Here is an 18257-nt window from a genome sequence, read left to right on the forward strand (position 1 = left end):
TTTACATATTATTACATACATATGTGATCCCAAGTATATAAACTATAATTTCGCAAGCTCAGACACATCCTAATGATAGATCATTCTGACTTTGCAAGTGTAACTTGATAAGTTGTATCTAGTAGGTCCGTTCTATTCCCTAAGGGAGTTAAGCGGAACATTCAAATATAAATCGTACACATATTAAATTATATTGTTTTGGGTGTTGAAATGTTACGTCAAAAGTTATTAGATTGACAGTGTTGCGAAGTGTCCTAAACATAAATAGCTAGGAAACTCACGCTGGTTCTTCTGCTTTAATATTCTTTACTGACTTGTTAACTGACACTTGAATATTTCGTAGATTCTGAAATATCAGAAATCTCTTATTGAACGAAGATGTTGAAGTAATGACAAAATTCAGTATTATTGAAAATTTTCTATTGTTCAGTCCAATAGTACACTAATATATACTGACAAATATATATTTTTAACACCGTATTATGTACACAACCTACAAATGTACGTAAAATTCATATAGATATTATTAACATTAAACCTTTTTAATTAAGTTAACAAATAAATGTTACATTTTTAACAGGCCGCATTTGTGGCGAAGATCTCCCTTCATTAAATCTATGAGAAACCAATGTTTAACGTACCTGAAACAAAAAATAAAATACATTAAATGGAATCAACAAAAGAAACGAAGAGGAAAAATTGTTGCAAGAAATTCAGATGTACCATTTAAAACGACTCTTGGCAAACGACTTGTAAATGAACAAAAATTAATTAGTCTGTACCTAAATTGTTGGGTGTTTCAAAGAAAAAAAGATAATTAGGTAGCGCAGTTCAACGTTAGATTGATGACGAACACTTAGAAGGTCTTACAACTTTTTGCGATCATATATAACAACTATTACACGCAGACACAAATTATTATGGTATTAAATTTATCATACGTTTTAATCTTAACAGGAAGCAGTCGCGTAATAAGTACATTGTACCTACGAATTTTGATTGTATGTAAATAAAGATGCCAAAAACATCTTGTTAATTTCTAACTCGGCATAAGGTACTCGTGTTTATGAGAAGCATACTTCGCTAGCTGCGTCACACTTCTCCACAACGCTTTCTCCATTTATTATGGACGTGTAATTAACATAATTGCATTGTTCACGTATTATTTTTATTTTCTTGTTAAAGTTTGTATAATTAATATTAGTAAGGTCTTTTGTATAAAAATCCTGATAAAAATTTGAGATTTAGGTTTTTCTTTGTAATTTAATTCACTCACTTAGCCCGGATATCTAATTGAAAATAATTTACATAAGTTTATGCAGTTCTGAAGTAAAAGCAAAAATTAAGAGATTTATAAATTATGTAAATATATAAAAGAGTAAAATATTACTACCCACATTATCACAAAATTAAAAATTAAACTTTTTGTAAAAAAAAATAGAAAAGTTCAAAATAATGTTGTAGGTACGATTCTTCTTCTTAAAATTACGATGTTATTTATTAGCACGCTTATTTTAGTGTGGAGAAAAGGACAATTTGGTATTTTGCTACTTATATAATATTTTAAAAAATATGTCTTGTTAATGTGAAATAACGAGGTCAAAAATATATAATTTTTATTATCATTAAGTAGTTAAATTTTAATTGTTACACATAGTTGCATAAAATATGGTTCATTATCCTACTCATAATTTATTTCACGAATAAATTATATTACTGTCAATTTACAATAATTGTAATAAAAAACTTATATTTTATCTTTTCAGTATTTGTTTGTAGATGGGAAATTAAATTTAAAAAAAAATTGGTCATTTATATATTTAACCAATTTTTTATTACTAATATAAATAAAATTGAAAACAAAAAATGTGAACATTATGATATTATTATAATTTTCTAAAAGTGTACGTAAAGAAGCGAAACTTCTTATCAATGATGGATTGTGTATAGAAAATTCGTCGTTGAGTAAAAAAGTATTATCACACTCGTGCATCATCAGTGTCAAAAAGTCTGAAAAAATATAGACACCTACATGTTCGAACTCCATCCAACATATTCGAAATTAAACTGTATGTTTAATATGATAAGGTTGATTTTAGCTAATACTTGATTTATCGTCTGATCCAATAGGTCTCTGCTCATAGAAATATCAAGTCACGTCTTTACTTGTTGAATCTACAAGTTAAATATGAAGTGGAATGAGAGTTTGAAGTATTACGACTTTTGAAACTTCTTAGAACCCTAGTAAAAAATATTAACATGCACCTTTAAACGGCTTTTATTTTAATAGTGCTCGAGCAACCAAACTTCACACGGTCCGTGATAGGCGTCTTACTTATGTAAGTTATCTATTCAGCATGTCTGTATTTTTAACAACTATATATTTTTCTTCACTAAGAAATGTTTTAAATCCAAATATTTTGATGAAATTATAATCTAATATTTTTTCCAAAATCATTAGAACTGGTAACGTCGAGGCATAATTTTAGAAGTAGGTATGATAATAATCAAAGACATTAAGTGAAAATCAGCTTGACATTAAAAAAATTCACACTAAGACTTAAAAAATTTAAGGAAAATTTGCAAAATTTTAGTCAGCGCGTAACGGTCACTATTGCGGCATTTTTTTTTTTCGTATCGCTTAGCATATCTTAAATAATGTAGTAATAGCCTAACAATGTCATTTTTTTTTGTGATAATATGAAGGTTAAAAAGTTTACTAAGTGGTTTTTGTGTGCTATTACGAATCTTGCTTGTTATTAAAAAAAATAGAAGCGGTTTAATTAAAAGATAAAAACCATAATATTTCCTTCCTTATTTACTAACTATTGACCTTAATCCTTCATCCCGACAACACGTTGCTGATACTGGAGAGAACAAAACTGAAGCTGTTATCCCTAACATCAATCAAGTATGAATCGTCTTATATACGTGGAACAAGTTACCTCAAATGCAAGCGGTTAGAATGATGTTTATTTTAATTTACTCATGTATTTATTTTTCTTAATTATATTATACATACAGGCTAAATTTAAAAATGAACATTCTGTTAAATAATTAAATTGATCATATTTTTTTTATAAATTTTACCTGTTGATTTTATATGCTGCGTATTACTGACAACATTTGATTATTGACATATTACTGTCGCACTTAATCTTAAACGTAATGAAATAATTCTACCAAAGAATTCCTTGAGAAAGTATATCAGGGTAAGTAAGCGTAAGTCAAGTAAAAATCGGGCACGATTTATCAATTAAAATTCTCTGACGCCCTGTTTGCAATTTTTTTTTTTATTGTTTGTATAGACAAATGTCATCTGTTCATTGAATAAGATAATTTATGCACACGTAGAACACGACTGAAAACACTCAATGAAACATTCATTCATTCAAACATTATTTCTTGTTCTAAATCTAAAGTTATTTAATGTAGTTAAAAGTGTTATCAAACTCACTTCGAGTAGCAACGTTAGCCGCACAATAATTAAACAATAATTGCGTCTTTACTTACAAATTATCATATTTATAGGACAATAATCGCGCCATTAGATTGCAAAATGGTGACTGACCAATCAGAAAATTAGTATTAACTACTCAGAAAATGGTATCACCATCTTTATGCTCTCCCGGTACTTCAACAAATAACAATTACAGCAAGAACACTACAATCTAATGAAATTACAATCAATACAATCTTATAAAATTATTACAAGAATAAAATCGAATGATAAAAGTATTTATTGCGTAACTACCCTACAAAATAGATGATAAAGATGGCGTCTGACTAATCATAAATTAACATTAACCATTCGGAAGATCGTGTCGACATCTTTGTACACTTCCGGAATTAAATGAATAAACAATAACAGTAATATCAATACAAAATCAAATATTTTAATAATTTTTAGAATAACAAATTTAAATGCTAACACACAATCAATTTACAAACAAATTATTAGTATAATAAGAAAATATAATATGGGACTTTAAAATAGTAAAGAAAATTATAAATAGGAATTAAAACTTATACTAAATGTATTTTAAGGTAGGTAGATATATGTAAATATAATAAATACCTCATTTTAATTTCAATATTATCTTTCCAAAGTTGTATATTGTGTGCTTTATAAAATCTAGAACTTATCACGTAAAAATATGAAATTATCTTACTCCAACACAAGTTTTATATAGAATCATACTCGTGCAAAACTACACTTTCTACGTAATTTAATACTAAAATATAAAAGTTTCATTATGAATTAATACTGGTTTGTTTGTGTTGGACGGAAAATTAGCTGAGCTCGCTTCTAGAATGAAAGATTCTAGTAGGATTAACACATACTTTACTTTATCCGAAACTTTTTACATTTTATATAATTAATACAATAAAAACACGCTAACATAAAAGTAATAAATACCTAATAATTTTATTAAATAGTAGTTGATTTGTCGAATATGGCATTTCTTTTTATTTATACACTAGCTGCCCGGACAGACTTCGTTCTGTCAAAAGTTAATAGTAAAGATTATTTATTTTATTTTTCATTATTGTTTAAACATTCCGTGGACCTAAAGAAACGTAAGAAAAAAATAAATTAACCGAATTGGTCGAGCCATTCTCGCAGTTATGCGCTTAGCAATATCCATTTTTATTTATATAGACTGACCCTGCAAACATTATTTTGCCATATTATATGTTATTAGCCCCTTCATATAATAAAGAACGCAAAAATTAATAATTGTGTTTGCAGGCAAACGAAAAAAAAAACCGACTTCAATTACATCGACACGTAATACAACATAGGTAGATGAAAAAATATTTTTTAATATCATATCAAAAATTGACCGCTCCAGCGGGATTCGAACCCGCGTCTCCGACTGACCGTGTCGGCGCTCGAGCCAATATTATATACACGGTCGAATTGAGTAACCTCCTCCTTTTTTGAAGCCGGTTAAAAATAATAAATTATCTAATTTAATGCAATCGTTTGGAAGGTATGCTACACATACATTTCGATAATTCATTTTTATTTATAAATATGACAAAAACATTAAATCCCATCTGCGTACGAAAGTATCAATATTGTATGTTAGATAATATGAATACAACTTTCAAGTTTTTTTCATTAAGAAATATTCCAAGAATATCAAAGACTAAGACTAAGATTCTAAAGCAAGATAGAATGTTACGAATAGCTATCTGATGTAACTATAAAAGTAGATGCATAGTTTAATAATAACTTGTTCTTATCCACTTTCTAAACTCTTGTAGAAACTCGAGTGTCTCGAAAACCCTTTGTTTATATTTACAAGAACTTGATTATCTTGAGTTTCATATAAAATTAATAAACTTGAACACTCCACAGCTACTTACATGTTATTGAGAAAAAAATAAAATATTTTTCTAGAGATTTACTACCTCATGTTTTAGCCGCGCTATTTTAAATCCTGTCAGAATGTAGAGTTAAAAAGTGTTGTGTAGTATTTTGGATGTTCAATAATCTTCGTACTATGTTTCGTTAGAATAAGTTGAGTACCTTTTGTATGATTAAGTAACAAAACATCCACCCTCAAACACTTCAGCGTTTATAATATAAGTAGGAATAATAGAATTATATGGAATAGACAAAATACATGGTCAATAATATGTTGTGTAATAACAAAATTGAAAATCTTTCTTTCAGCAGCTAATTATAACTTTAATAAAGCAGATTAATCTCGTATTGTAGCAAAACCAATATAACATAATAAAAAATAATATAATAAATAGTATACATTTTAAAAGGTTTTCAGTACTTTGATATTGCACACTCAATTATTTATAATATATTACTAGCTGTTAGTCCACGACTTCTTTATGCGAACTTATATGAGCCCTTAGAGCACCTTAATCTAGTACTGTTACAAAATCCCTTCGTAACGGTCGTTTACTAATTATAAACTACCTCAGTATCAATTTTCAAGCTTGTAGAACAAACTTTTAGAACATTTACAAAATTATTCAAGAGCTCTTAGGCTTCCTCAAGGCGGTGGTTCTTTCGCAAAATTCCTTCTGAGTAGACGTCCACTAATCTATAACTATCTTCTTACCAAATTTCATGCCTGTAGCACAAAAACTAAAGGACTTTCATTCTCATACAACCTTTTAAGAGCATTTGAATCCCTACCATTCAGCCCTATCGAAAAATCCGTTCTTAGGGGACGTCGTCTAACTATAAACTACCTCCCTGCCAAAAAAATTAAAACGGTTATTGAGATTTCGTGAGACAATGACCTAACTTAAGGGTTTTTTTTTTATATAGCAGAAGAAGATTGACGATTCATCAGATTAACACCGTTAATTTATTTCACTATTTTTACTTAATTAATCAATCTATATATTTATCTACACATATATAATAGAAAGGTGGTCCTTGTTTTGATCCAGAGGGAAACTCGATGGTAAAATTGACATTTTATGCATACCAACATAAAATAGTAGTTATAATCACTTTTATACACATTTACAAAGACTTCAAAATTATTATTGTTTAATAATATATAATAATGTGGACATCTAATAACATCAATTGGCCGTGATATATGCATAGAATTTTGACTAAATAATTGAATGTTTTAAAACATGTCGTTTAAAAACAATCTAAAATTTTCAAGATAATCCCAAATCTATTAAATTTGAAAGTAAATAGACAATTATAGCTAGTTAAATATAAGAAATAAACGCCACAATATGGTTGGTATAGCCTTAGATTTTTTTTACTTAACTTTAAATACACATAAATATGGACCTTTTTTTATACATTAGAATAAAAACCGGTCGGTGGACTCACGTCTCTTTTGGAGACATTAAGTTAGACTAACTTGAGCAGTGATGTTGTTGAGTAACGCCTACCTTGATTAAAAAAAATTGCATGTTTTAGAATTAAAAGGACATGGGTTCAAAAGCCCGTGGATGTATATCACTAATATAAAAATAAAAAATGAACTTTTTAATTTGATTATTAATTTTGAAAAAAAAAAGAATTTTGTACTTCAAAGGAGTATTAATACAAGCAATAGTGTTTATTATATTTTTATATAATCTAAAATATAAATAGACGTTGGACGCTAACAATGTTATTATTACATGGCATGGATTTTATGATTGCTGAACGTGTTGTTAGTTAATAAAGGTGGTTGTCAAAGAGCAATGACAATCATAAAACATTGCTTAATAGCAGTAACCTTCTTAATTAAAATTATTTTTACTCCCAATGCGAGTGACACTGGCATTTTTCAATAAATTAGAGTGACATAGAGAGTTAGACGGTATATGTCGTGGTTCTGTAATCCTTTCAAACCTAACGGTAAGTTCACACATTTTTGGTTCATTATATTGAAATGTTATAACAATAAAAAGGAGAAGCATAATTTTAGAAATATTATTTCAATTTATGTACCATTTCTCATTGCTTTTCTGTATTCTATTTTTCATTGCAAATTTAACACACAAAAAGTACGATGGAGTGACAAAATACTGATTTTTCAGTTCGTAAAACCCATACACTTTATTTACGTAAACGTAAAAAATAATATTTTTTTAAGAAAATTGTAATTTAAATCGACAAATTGAACCTGAAAAAGCCGCGACTAAAATTAACAAAAGCTAATAAGTTTCTAATGAACTAAATATACAATAATAATTATCATTTGACTCTGTAATGGTTTTCATGAATTGTGCATGATTTGTTTACTATTGTTACAAAGTACACATTACAAAGTACACATTATATTACATTATTATATTAAAATATACTATTAGTTAAAACTATATATTGTTTTTTGCTGTATGGCTACGGCAGTTTAGAATATAGGCACTCCTTCTATTCCCGTGGGTGTTCTAATAAGATGTCTCCGAAGCTGAAAACCGAAGCCCGGTCGAAGCCGACCGATGGCGGGATAACCATTTAACGGCTGGCTTTCAAATGCACAGACCAAAAACGGGTAACAGCGACTTAGGTGCAATAAAGTCAACCCCGCAGTCACCAACCTGCCTGCCCAACGTGGTGACTACGGGCAAAAATCATAAATACGCGTCAAAGATTTTAGCCCTCAGTTCCCGGCATCTCCATTATTCCCGGCTATTTTGATTACCGGTGGGCCCAGAATGTTTGACGCGAACTTGGGGAGGCCTACGTCCAGCTGTGGACTGCGATAGGCTGATGCGTGTGTGTGATATATATCGTAAAATATATTGAGTTATAATTCTGAGTATATTTAAATGATCCATAACAAAATTATACAGTAAATCATCTTTGCAAAGACTTAAAACAATATATAAGTAATATTAACCTGTTGTAATATAATGCGACTTATGAGACAGCTGTGCCAAGCACCTACGCCAAGTCCATACATGACGCATACACCATATAATGTTAAGCAATTATAAACTTTATAACAAGATTATAAAGTACACAATGAGAGCAAATAGAAATTTGCTACGCAACATACTCGCTCATCCAGGTTACAGGAAGTCGCTGTCATTTCCCTGATCGAGGTAACATTGTATAATCAGAATTGTATTGTTTTAATTTTCCCTGGGATTATTTAAACACTACGTCGTGAGTTTCTTTCACAAGTAAAACTTAAATATGTATACATTCAGCATCCATTTAACGGCTTTTATGCAATTCATTACGTAAGGTACTAAATCATACGTTATTTCTATATTCAAAATATTTATTTTTTTGTGTTTCTTCTTTATTCTACTTCAACTGAGGTAGGGCACAGCAGGAATTTCCTGCTCAAAATATGGAACAGCCCGACTGGGGTAGTACCTCGACCTTACAGAAGACCACAGCTAAATAATACTGTTTTCAAGCAATATTGTGTTCCTGTTTTTGAGTAAGGTGACCAGAGCTCCCGAAAGGGAATTGGGGGTAGGGTCGGTAATGCGCTTACGATGCTTCTGGTGTTGCAGGCGTCTATAAGCTACGGTAATCTCTTACCATCAGGTGAACCGTACGCTTGTTTGCCGAACTAGTGACATAAAAAAAAAAACTTACTCTTCTACAAAACCTATGTTATGAAATTTAAAAAATATATATTCAAATTTTGTTCATTATTTGAATATCTATTTATAAGGAACGCTTAAAATAAAGTAGCGTAGGTAGTGATGTCACGTCGTAAAACTTAAAAGATTTCTAAATAGAATGATATTTCCCATTACTCTAGTTTCTCGAGGAAATATCAATTCCAACTGTCGTTCACTTTATAGGTCGCGACACAGACGTGTTTGAACAATGCTTTAAGATGCGAAGTCCCTACAGAGTTAGATGAATATTCTAAACGGAAAACATGTATTTTGTAGTTTGAGATATTAGAATTTAATATAACGTAATAAATAATGTAAATAACATTATTTCGTCAGAAATTTGATCCACACACATGATCAATATTCGTATAGTCTATTAAAATGTTTGTTGTGGTCTGGGCGTTTGTGATTGTGTTGTGTGTGTGTGTTTCAATTACTATTAAATACTAATAATTTAACATAGTATTTTGTACGATAAACAATCAATAAACCTCAACACATAAACGCTAGCATTTCACTGAAGTAGCTTAGTTACCTACTTAGTTTTCATATTTAAAGATAGAAATATAATGCTAGAAGCGTATCTAATTTTTGGTATTATAAAAATAAGAACGTAAAAATAACAAAGAATCCAAAGCCTGATCACATAACCGGCTTCTTAATTTTTCGTTTCGTTCAGAAATCAAAAGTGAAAAGAGCGCGTTTGGTTTTTCCTATGTAGGGATACTAATAGAACCAACTTAATGCACCTTTATTTATAATTCAGATAGGTTAAAAAGTTATGTATAAGAAATTGTTTTATTTCAGATCCCGAAAATAACTGGATGTTACAAATGTAGTCCCGGGATTTGAAAACCGAAAAACGAGCCTGGGTCCACCACCAATCATTTCAAGTATCGTTACATCATTATATATCTGTATAATATTAGTCTTTTTATAGCATCCTACAATGTTCCCTAAAAAAACGAATCGATGAACACATGGCGAAAGATAAGATCTAAAAGAAGCCAACGTATCTATCTAGGTATTAATCGGTATTCTTTTTCAAGCATTTGAATCCTTTTCGTATTAAAAGAAATAAAACCATCAGACTTATCTTTAGTTTTGCAAAAAAAATGTTTAGGTTTGTGTTTTAAGCAAAGTAAATTTAAATAAAGGAAATAAATGTGCATAACTTTATATTAATAACAAGAATAAATTAATTGGCTTAATTGTACAATTATATGCTTGTCTTAAAGTGCATATTAGTTAATATATTCTTTGAAATTAAAATGTCAAACACATTTTCAACAAGAGAGTTGTTTTTTTAATGAAAAAGTCGACAATATACGAGAGAGGATCATTATAAATATATATTATTGTTTTCATTATATTATAAATTTTCACATTAGTTAAGTTCACCTCACCACCTCAGCCTAATACAGTCCACTGCTGGACATAGGCCTCCAAAGGTTCGCGCCAAAAATGGCGTGAACTCATTTGTGTTGCCCATAGTCACCACGCTGGGCAGGCGGGTTGGTGACCGCAGGGCTGGCTTTGTTGCACCGAAGACACTGCTGCCCGTCTTCAGCCTGTGTATTTCAAAGCCAGCAGTTTGATGGTTATCCCGCCATCGGTCAGCTTTTTAAGTTTCAAGGTGGTAGTGGAACTGTGTTATCCCTTAGTTGCCTCTTACGACACCCACCGGAAGAGAGGGAGGTGCGATATTCTTACTGCCGTAACCACACATAATTTAAGTTATCACTATTCTATTATAAATAATATAACCTTAACACTAATAACAAAGTTGATTATCTTTTCGCTTTAACAAAAACTTTTGTGTCGCATACAGCCTTTTTGTTTTAATATTGAAAAAAAGTTAAAGATTTATACGAAACCTCATAACATCCTCTTAATTACTGTATAAATGCTAAGATATGCAGATTAAAGAAGGTATCTTTTATTATACACATATATTAATTTTATAGTTAGAATAGTCAATTATCGCCTTAGGGCAAGCTTACAGTCTGGTATTTAAATAACTGGACAAAGTAATTACTGCCTGCAATGTTTCGTTTGTAATCTGATGGGCTATATTTTATTGAAATTAACATAATTATTTATCCAGACTCAGGTTACATACGCAGGTAGGTATAAATAAATAAAAGATATTTAATTTTTATAAAACATCAAAAAATATTTTATCTACTTGTTTTGTTATATATTTTATAAAATTAACATGATAAGAATAAAGCAAACTTCTCTCGAGAAAATTCAATTTCATTCTAAGCCCCAATTAGTATGAAGTCTGAAAAAAGCTAACGAAGTATGACGGTAAAAAAAAGCGAATCTCACGTGACACTGTTAATTAGAATTCATATAAATTTGCTTAAATTTAAAATCGCCAAACTGTGAATAAAAAATTAAACTAACCTTTTTAAGCCCAGACAGTCGGAGGGCTCTTTGCAGTTTTGCGGCACGAGATGTCGGAAGATAAACTATAGGAACCGCCTCACCCGATTCCAACTCAATGTCGAAGTCGTTAACTGCCTCGCAAAACTTATAATCTTCAAACTTTTTCGCTTCATTCTTCATTAGTTCCTCAACGGTCCCATCGTCTGTTATCTCTCCTTTTAAAACTTCGCCTGAGACGGATAGGGGTTGTACGTAGCGATTCAGTTTAGAATTTTCGTTCAAACTCATCCTGGAAGATTCCTTGTTGACTGACGCGCAATCACTGTCGTCGTCTGGGTAACTTATAAGATAGTCGTCATTCACTGCACTTTGCTCATTACCAAAGCAAATGTCTTCTATAGATAATAACGGTGTATTCGAATCCATCGAGGCAAAAGAAAAGGCACTCCACCGCAGTCCATTTATTAACCGTCCACTTTCCATTGTTACTTATGTAAATATTGATGTATTACGATGTTTGTGTAAGAGTCTGTGTGACAGCTAAAGTGAATGATGAAACACAGTCGAGTGGGCGTTTGTACAGATCCAATTTCAATCTGCAATCTAAAAACGATTGCTGGCGTGATTACTTTATTTATTATGGATATTGGTTGGAAAAATAAATTCACGCTTCAACTAATCGATTTTAAACTCGTTACGTGAAAAAAAATATGCTTAATTTTTTTTCTAGAACATTTTTGGACACTAGAAATATAGCAAAATACATACACAATTACGAGAAAAGTCATAATAGCCATAAATATTGACTGTGAATTCGGAATAGCAATATTTAATACGATTTGCGGCTATGAATATAATGTGATATAATTAGTTCATCGAGAGTCGGGAACTCGACCCTCGTCATCCTTCTCAGCACCTGTCCTTCGCCCCACATGGGTCTTGTTTTAATACTGGTTTTTAACACGTCAAAACATTCTTCAACATGACTCTGACATGGAGGGCACGGTTATTTAAAAAATTATGAAAATGTTTTATAATTTTTAACAAAATTGTATCTTCGGTTACTGGGGTTACTTACTTAAACAAATATTGTAATATTAGTATAATAACCCAATTATTTTTTTTACCAGTAACCAAAAGAAAAACGTGCCAGAAATAATATAACTATTTGACGTTATGAAAATATTTTAAAATGGTCTTAAACACAACTAATTATTTAGGTAACTATTCGTATACTAAGGGCAAATACTACATAGTATAAGTTAAAAAAAGTATTCGCGGGGTATGGTACATACGAACCATTGACGTGACCAATAATTTTCTCAAGACGCCACTTGCTAATTCAAAGTGACGTGCCTTTAGGCATCTTAAATAAATCCGCGGCAGACACAACAAGCCGCTTTAATGTCAAGACTATAACAAAAACACTTAGGAATTGTACACCCTTGCGACATTCCCATTCACACTTATTAATAAAACAGATCATATTTCGGAGTATATTATATTTTAAATCATTACTGTTATTTTGTTAGTTTTGTTATTTTTTGAACTCTGTACCTAATTAAAAATCTGAACTGAATTAAAAATACTCGAAACATATCTTCGAATCTCAAAAAAAGTTAGTAGTAGTTCATTTTGTTTTTTTTTTTTTTTGTTTTTTGTTTTTTTGCTACCTATTAAAAATATATTTACTATAAGGAAGAGGATATAAAAAAAATACATAAATATATTCGGATACCAAAATCTAAAAAAAGAAGTATCGATGCAACACGAATTTAGAGGCGTCAAATAAAAGGTTTTAATTTTCAAATAGTTAATTATTTATGTCACCGTCTAAAGTGTGTGTCAATCTTAATCTGTGTCAATGCACCCGATGCAGAATAACGTCTGCGTGGTCTCTCAGTAGACCAATATGCCAAAGTTCAATGAAACGAAACATATTATACATACATATATGTCGATTATTTTTGTCATTTTCTTTTAAAAAAGACATATAGATAATAAAAATAAATATAAACAAAATAGTTTGAGGGCATTGTGAATACTTATCGCAAAATTAGGTCATTGACGTAATAATGGTTGTTTTTATAATTTCGGAATTAACTTAATGTTAATGTTCTAAATAATATACTTTACATTTATTACATTTAATGTTACTTGTTTATGACGTCATGCATTTTTATTTTATATTAAGAAAACATCCTACAAGTCATAGAGGAACAGAACTGTAATATTCGTTTTGTAAAATCAAAACTGATATTTGTATTTTCGACTTTAAGGAACATACAAAGTAGCATAAAAGTCATATAAATCAATGTCAAGTTAAATCCGTTCATACGCGCAGCGAATCAAATATTTTGAGTTAAAATATAGTGACAAATATTTTGTTCGAATGTGCTGTCGTCTGACATTTTGCTTGCATATTTGGTGAATATAAAAATATAATTTCTTTGAAAAGAAAGACAGTATATTTAATATTAAAGTAAGTAATGTATATGTATGTTATGCGACATTCAACACATGAGCGCTTTAGGTGATATTGTAAATACGATTTTAATTTGTATTGTTCTCAAGTACCTACCTATTTCATAACTTAATAGTTCGTAACTTTGTACAATTTTAAATCGCTATAAAAAATTCTAATATCCTTATTTATGAAATCTATAAAATCGTTTCTTTTATAAGTAAATAAAATTTTATATCAATATAAAATAATTTTAAAACTGTTGTGATTTAATTTTTTATTACATACTCGATATATATAAAATACCGTTTCATTTTATATATGTTCTGATTCTCAACTATGGATTATATCAAAATTTGATGAAACTGTTAACGTTTATTAAGTAACGTTTCCTTATGATACAAATATTTTTTTCTTACATTAGTATTCGAAATTAATATTGATGCCAGATAACAAAAATTCTGTTAAAAATTATTGAAAAAGTCTCAACAAGATTATTTAGTATGGTACTCTTATTTATTTCGCTTCAGCCAATTATATCCCATTGCTGGGCATAGGCCTCATTCCCCATGTAGGAGAAGGATCAGAGCTTATTATTTCATTTATTTATTATTATAACAACCGGTACCGAAGGCTTAACGTGCTCTCAGAGGCACGGTAAACACAAGGACTGCACAAACACCCAAACCACGTCAAACATCTGTATGGGCAATACAAATTTTTGTCATATGCGGAGATCGAACTCGCACCCGCCGGCGCAACAGCCACAAAATAGTGCAGTGACCTTTGCGCCAATACGTCGTCACTTATTTATTTGTCTTTTTTCTTTTATAATAATATTAAAAAATATTGTGTTTTTGAAAAATTCGTAAATTGCCAATATGTAATATATTGAAATGTAATTTAAAAAATTTCTGACGCAAATTCTCTGAAAACGACACAGACTCTTAGAGACAAATCGTGTTCTTTAAATAATAACGTTGAGATAAACACCGTGTGACGCTATGAATGTTATCTAGAATTCAAAGAAACCTTTCATTGAAGGAACAATACACGTCACGTCACGTCAAGTACCGTGAAGATTATTTAAACCAACACAATACCCACTGCCATTTTGTAAACATGGATAACATGTCACAGCTTTGACTAATTATTTTAAAGTATTTGAATATAAAAACTAAAATAGACTGGTTATAAGTACCTATAGTAGTTAAAAGTAGTCTTATTTTTCTTTATGTAGGTATAAATTTTACTCACATCGCACAATAAACATTTTTTTTAATGATAAGTATTTATTACACTTCCAATAAGGATAAAATTATTATGATCAAAATTTACGTCTTACTTGTACAATGGAAAAATATTTTAATTATTACGTAAATAAAATAAAAGAACAAATGGTTAAATCTCTTCCGTATGGTAATTAAAAGTATGCATTACTTCTATCCAAATTGTATTATATTTTACCAAAACTACTTGATTATTATCAATTAAAACAACACAAAAATAACATTATATCACTTTGAACATGAAAGATCGTGTAGCACTCAAGGTTTACTTAAAATTAAATATACAATATCAAATCAAAAATAATACGGTAGTTATAAACAATTACAATTATATCGCGTTATTATTCTTAAAAATAAGTAAAATATTAAATAAAATCAAAAAAAATTTGACACGTAAAATCTTTAAGACCTTTTAAGTTTAGGCGTAAGTTATTATGATCACAGAACGCGTAACTGAAGTGCGTCTAGTAAATATAAAGTTCACCGGCGGCGCTCGCGCAACGCGAGTAGACGAAGACTGAAGTTTCTAAATTCGTAATACATACTCGTATTCTTGGCTTATACATCTTCGTGTATTTTCCATTTTCCTTGGGATGTCATTATACGCGCTGAATCAGCCATTCATGTTTTTTGTGAGTTATTGTAGAGAAAACGAGTTTTATAATCTGATTCTTATTCAATACGCATGACATAAACAATACATATGTCGAATACGTTGAAACAAGAAGTTATTGATATGTTGTATTTTGTTGTTATGTATTTGTTCACTTTTGATACATCTGAAGAACTTTATTGGAGCTCAGTATTAGTTTTAGAATAGCATCTTGTTTATGTTACTATTATTTTTAAACTTGAAAACATCTCCCTACTTAAAATTGTTTGTGGAAAATTTTCTATGACTCAATTTCAATGGTACAATAAATATCAATGGAATATATATTTTTTTTAATTAAAATAGTCACTTGGAAGGCCAAGTGACTATTTTAATTAAAAAAAAATGAAAGGTACATAGGTCAAGGAACTATACATATTTAAACCTCATATTTTAGCATAATTGTTATATTAAGATTTCTTCTCTCTTGGCAGAAGTTGGCAAAGCTTTATAGTTAGAACCATCCGATAAGACGACTTCTCAACATGATACAATTGGAATACAGTTGTAAATATCTTGCATATTTATGAACATTACAGCATAATATAGCCTAAATTAACATTACGAAAATTAATGATTCCGTACATCTTGGTCTATAAAGCTATTTCAAAATTAAAAAACAATTTACATTTTCTTGACAAATCTACATCACAATCATTTTCACGATATTTTTCATTAAACGAAACGAAACGAAACGAATGAATGTTCATTAAACCTATTAAAAATTTATCACCAACTTAAGGCTCTTGGGGCAAAAAACATTATTAAAATTTATAAAACAAGAGTGCACATATATTTAATGGCAGTGTAACCGCGACCTTGTCTCGATCTCCGACTGCTTGGTACTTTGCCAGCACATCTGCACCCAATGAAAACAGACTGAATGCTTTGGGCAAATTTAAAACTTCCGACCAATAAAATAGTTCTTACGACTCACGACTTAGGAATCAAAGTCTAAAGTTAAATTCGAATGCGATACGAACGTTTTATCCAGCACTTATTATTAAATCTGGCTAATGTGCTTGTTACAAATTAACACCGGCGAAGTTTTAACGAACTCTTATTTAGCACTATAAGTTTTAGAGATAGGAGTAGTATCAAATTGTTTTAATTTGTAATACAAATACTTAAATATTTTCGATATAATTATTTATTATCATTAATATCACAGACTTAATTAATGCTTAAAATTCCACAAAACAGCCTTAAATCATAATGTTTATGGAGTTTTTGAATATTTTCAACGATAAATATGTTTGTACGTCTTTCCCATTGTTGAGCAAATGTTTGTTTTAAAGCTGCAAAATCCCTTTGTATATATCTCGTTACATGTTTCGCGTGATACGCAAACATCGATTGTTTGCGTAAATACTTTGTAGTGACAAGAATTATCACTTGAGTTAACAAACATAATTTGTCTTTTATTTTTTCTACCAGATGAACTAGGAGAAATGGAAATAGTTTAGTTATGCGTTATTAAGATAAAAAAAGAAAAAATATAGTATGGTATAAAACTATTCTTAAAAATAAACCTCTAATTTTTCCGTTTTTATTTCCTATAAAACCATCTCCTTTTATATATAAAAGTACGGTTATTTGTTGATACAACATCCAAAAGATGATTAGTTACGACAATCCATATAACTGTAAGTATTATTGAAGACAGAAAAATACTTTTCAAAAATCCACGTAAATTAAAATTGACGGTATTGCTACTTTCTGTACAAATCGAGCCGTACAATCTTGTTATTCTCAATAATACCTTTAACATATGATACAGTCTCTTTATATTTTATGGGTAAAATGAAATGTTTACAAAGGAACTTTCATTAAACAACATCTTTTCTCGTCTAATAATCGTCCTTTATGATATACAATGCGTCTCGAGTCCGCGGTAATTGTTAACTAAGGAGTTTAATTATGTGATACCGTTATTGGGGTAATAATATCGATAAATAATATTTTAGGTAACAGACTTTTAATAACAGATATCTGGTCCACAATTGAAATTCATTTTGCGCCAAGTTTTAAAGTAAACGTTCACATAAATCAAGATTATTTCTGGTCAATTTTGCGTAATATCCTTTGATAAATTAGTGTGCGTATCGTAAAATTGAAATGAAAAACATTTAAATATCGGTAATGACAATTTCTTTCAGAGTCCTGTGTTGATGATCAAAAAACTTAAAAGAAAAAAATTAAGAAAAATAGATATACGTAATACATATTGACTGGTGTAATATGGTAACTATAACATATATGGTATGGTAATATAAGGTTAAAGAAATATGAAAAAGAATTCAACCAATAATATTAAGAGAGAAAAAAATTTCAAAATTGAATTTTATGTTTCATTACCTATTTTGAAAATTTTAATATGTTA

The 18257-nt window shown here is 29.7% G+C and overlaps 1 protein-coding gene and 1 long non-coding RNA gene across 2 annotated transcripts in view; one reads left to right on the forward strand and one right to left on the reverse strand.

The window, feature by feature from the left end:
* LOC123661247 (apoptosis-stimulating of p53 protein 1-like) overlaps positions 1–11918 on the reverse strand; it is a 132260-nt gene extending 120342 nt beyond the window's left edge. Inside the window, exon 1 of the mRNA XM_045596234.1 lies at positions 11488–11918. Within this exon, the coding sequence (XP_045452190.1) occupies positions 11488–11895 (408 nt within the window). The 5' untranslated portion in view covers positions 11896–11918. The remainder of the gene's footprint in view (positions 1–11487) is intronic.
* The window catches only part of LOC123661253, a 315897-nt gene that overhangs the window by 69687 nt on the left and 227953 nt on the right, over positions 1–18257 (forward strand). The window lies entirely within an intron of this gene.

This window comes from Melitaea cinxia, chromosome 16 (assembly GCF_905220565.1).
Source record: "Melitaea cinxia chromosome 16, ilMelCinx1.1, whole genome shotgun sequence".
In the NCBI taxonomy this organism is placed as follows: Eukaryota; Metazoa; Arthropoda; class Insecta; order Lepidoptera; family Nymphalidae; genus Melitaea; species Melitaea cinxia.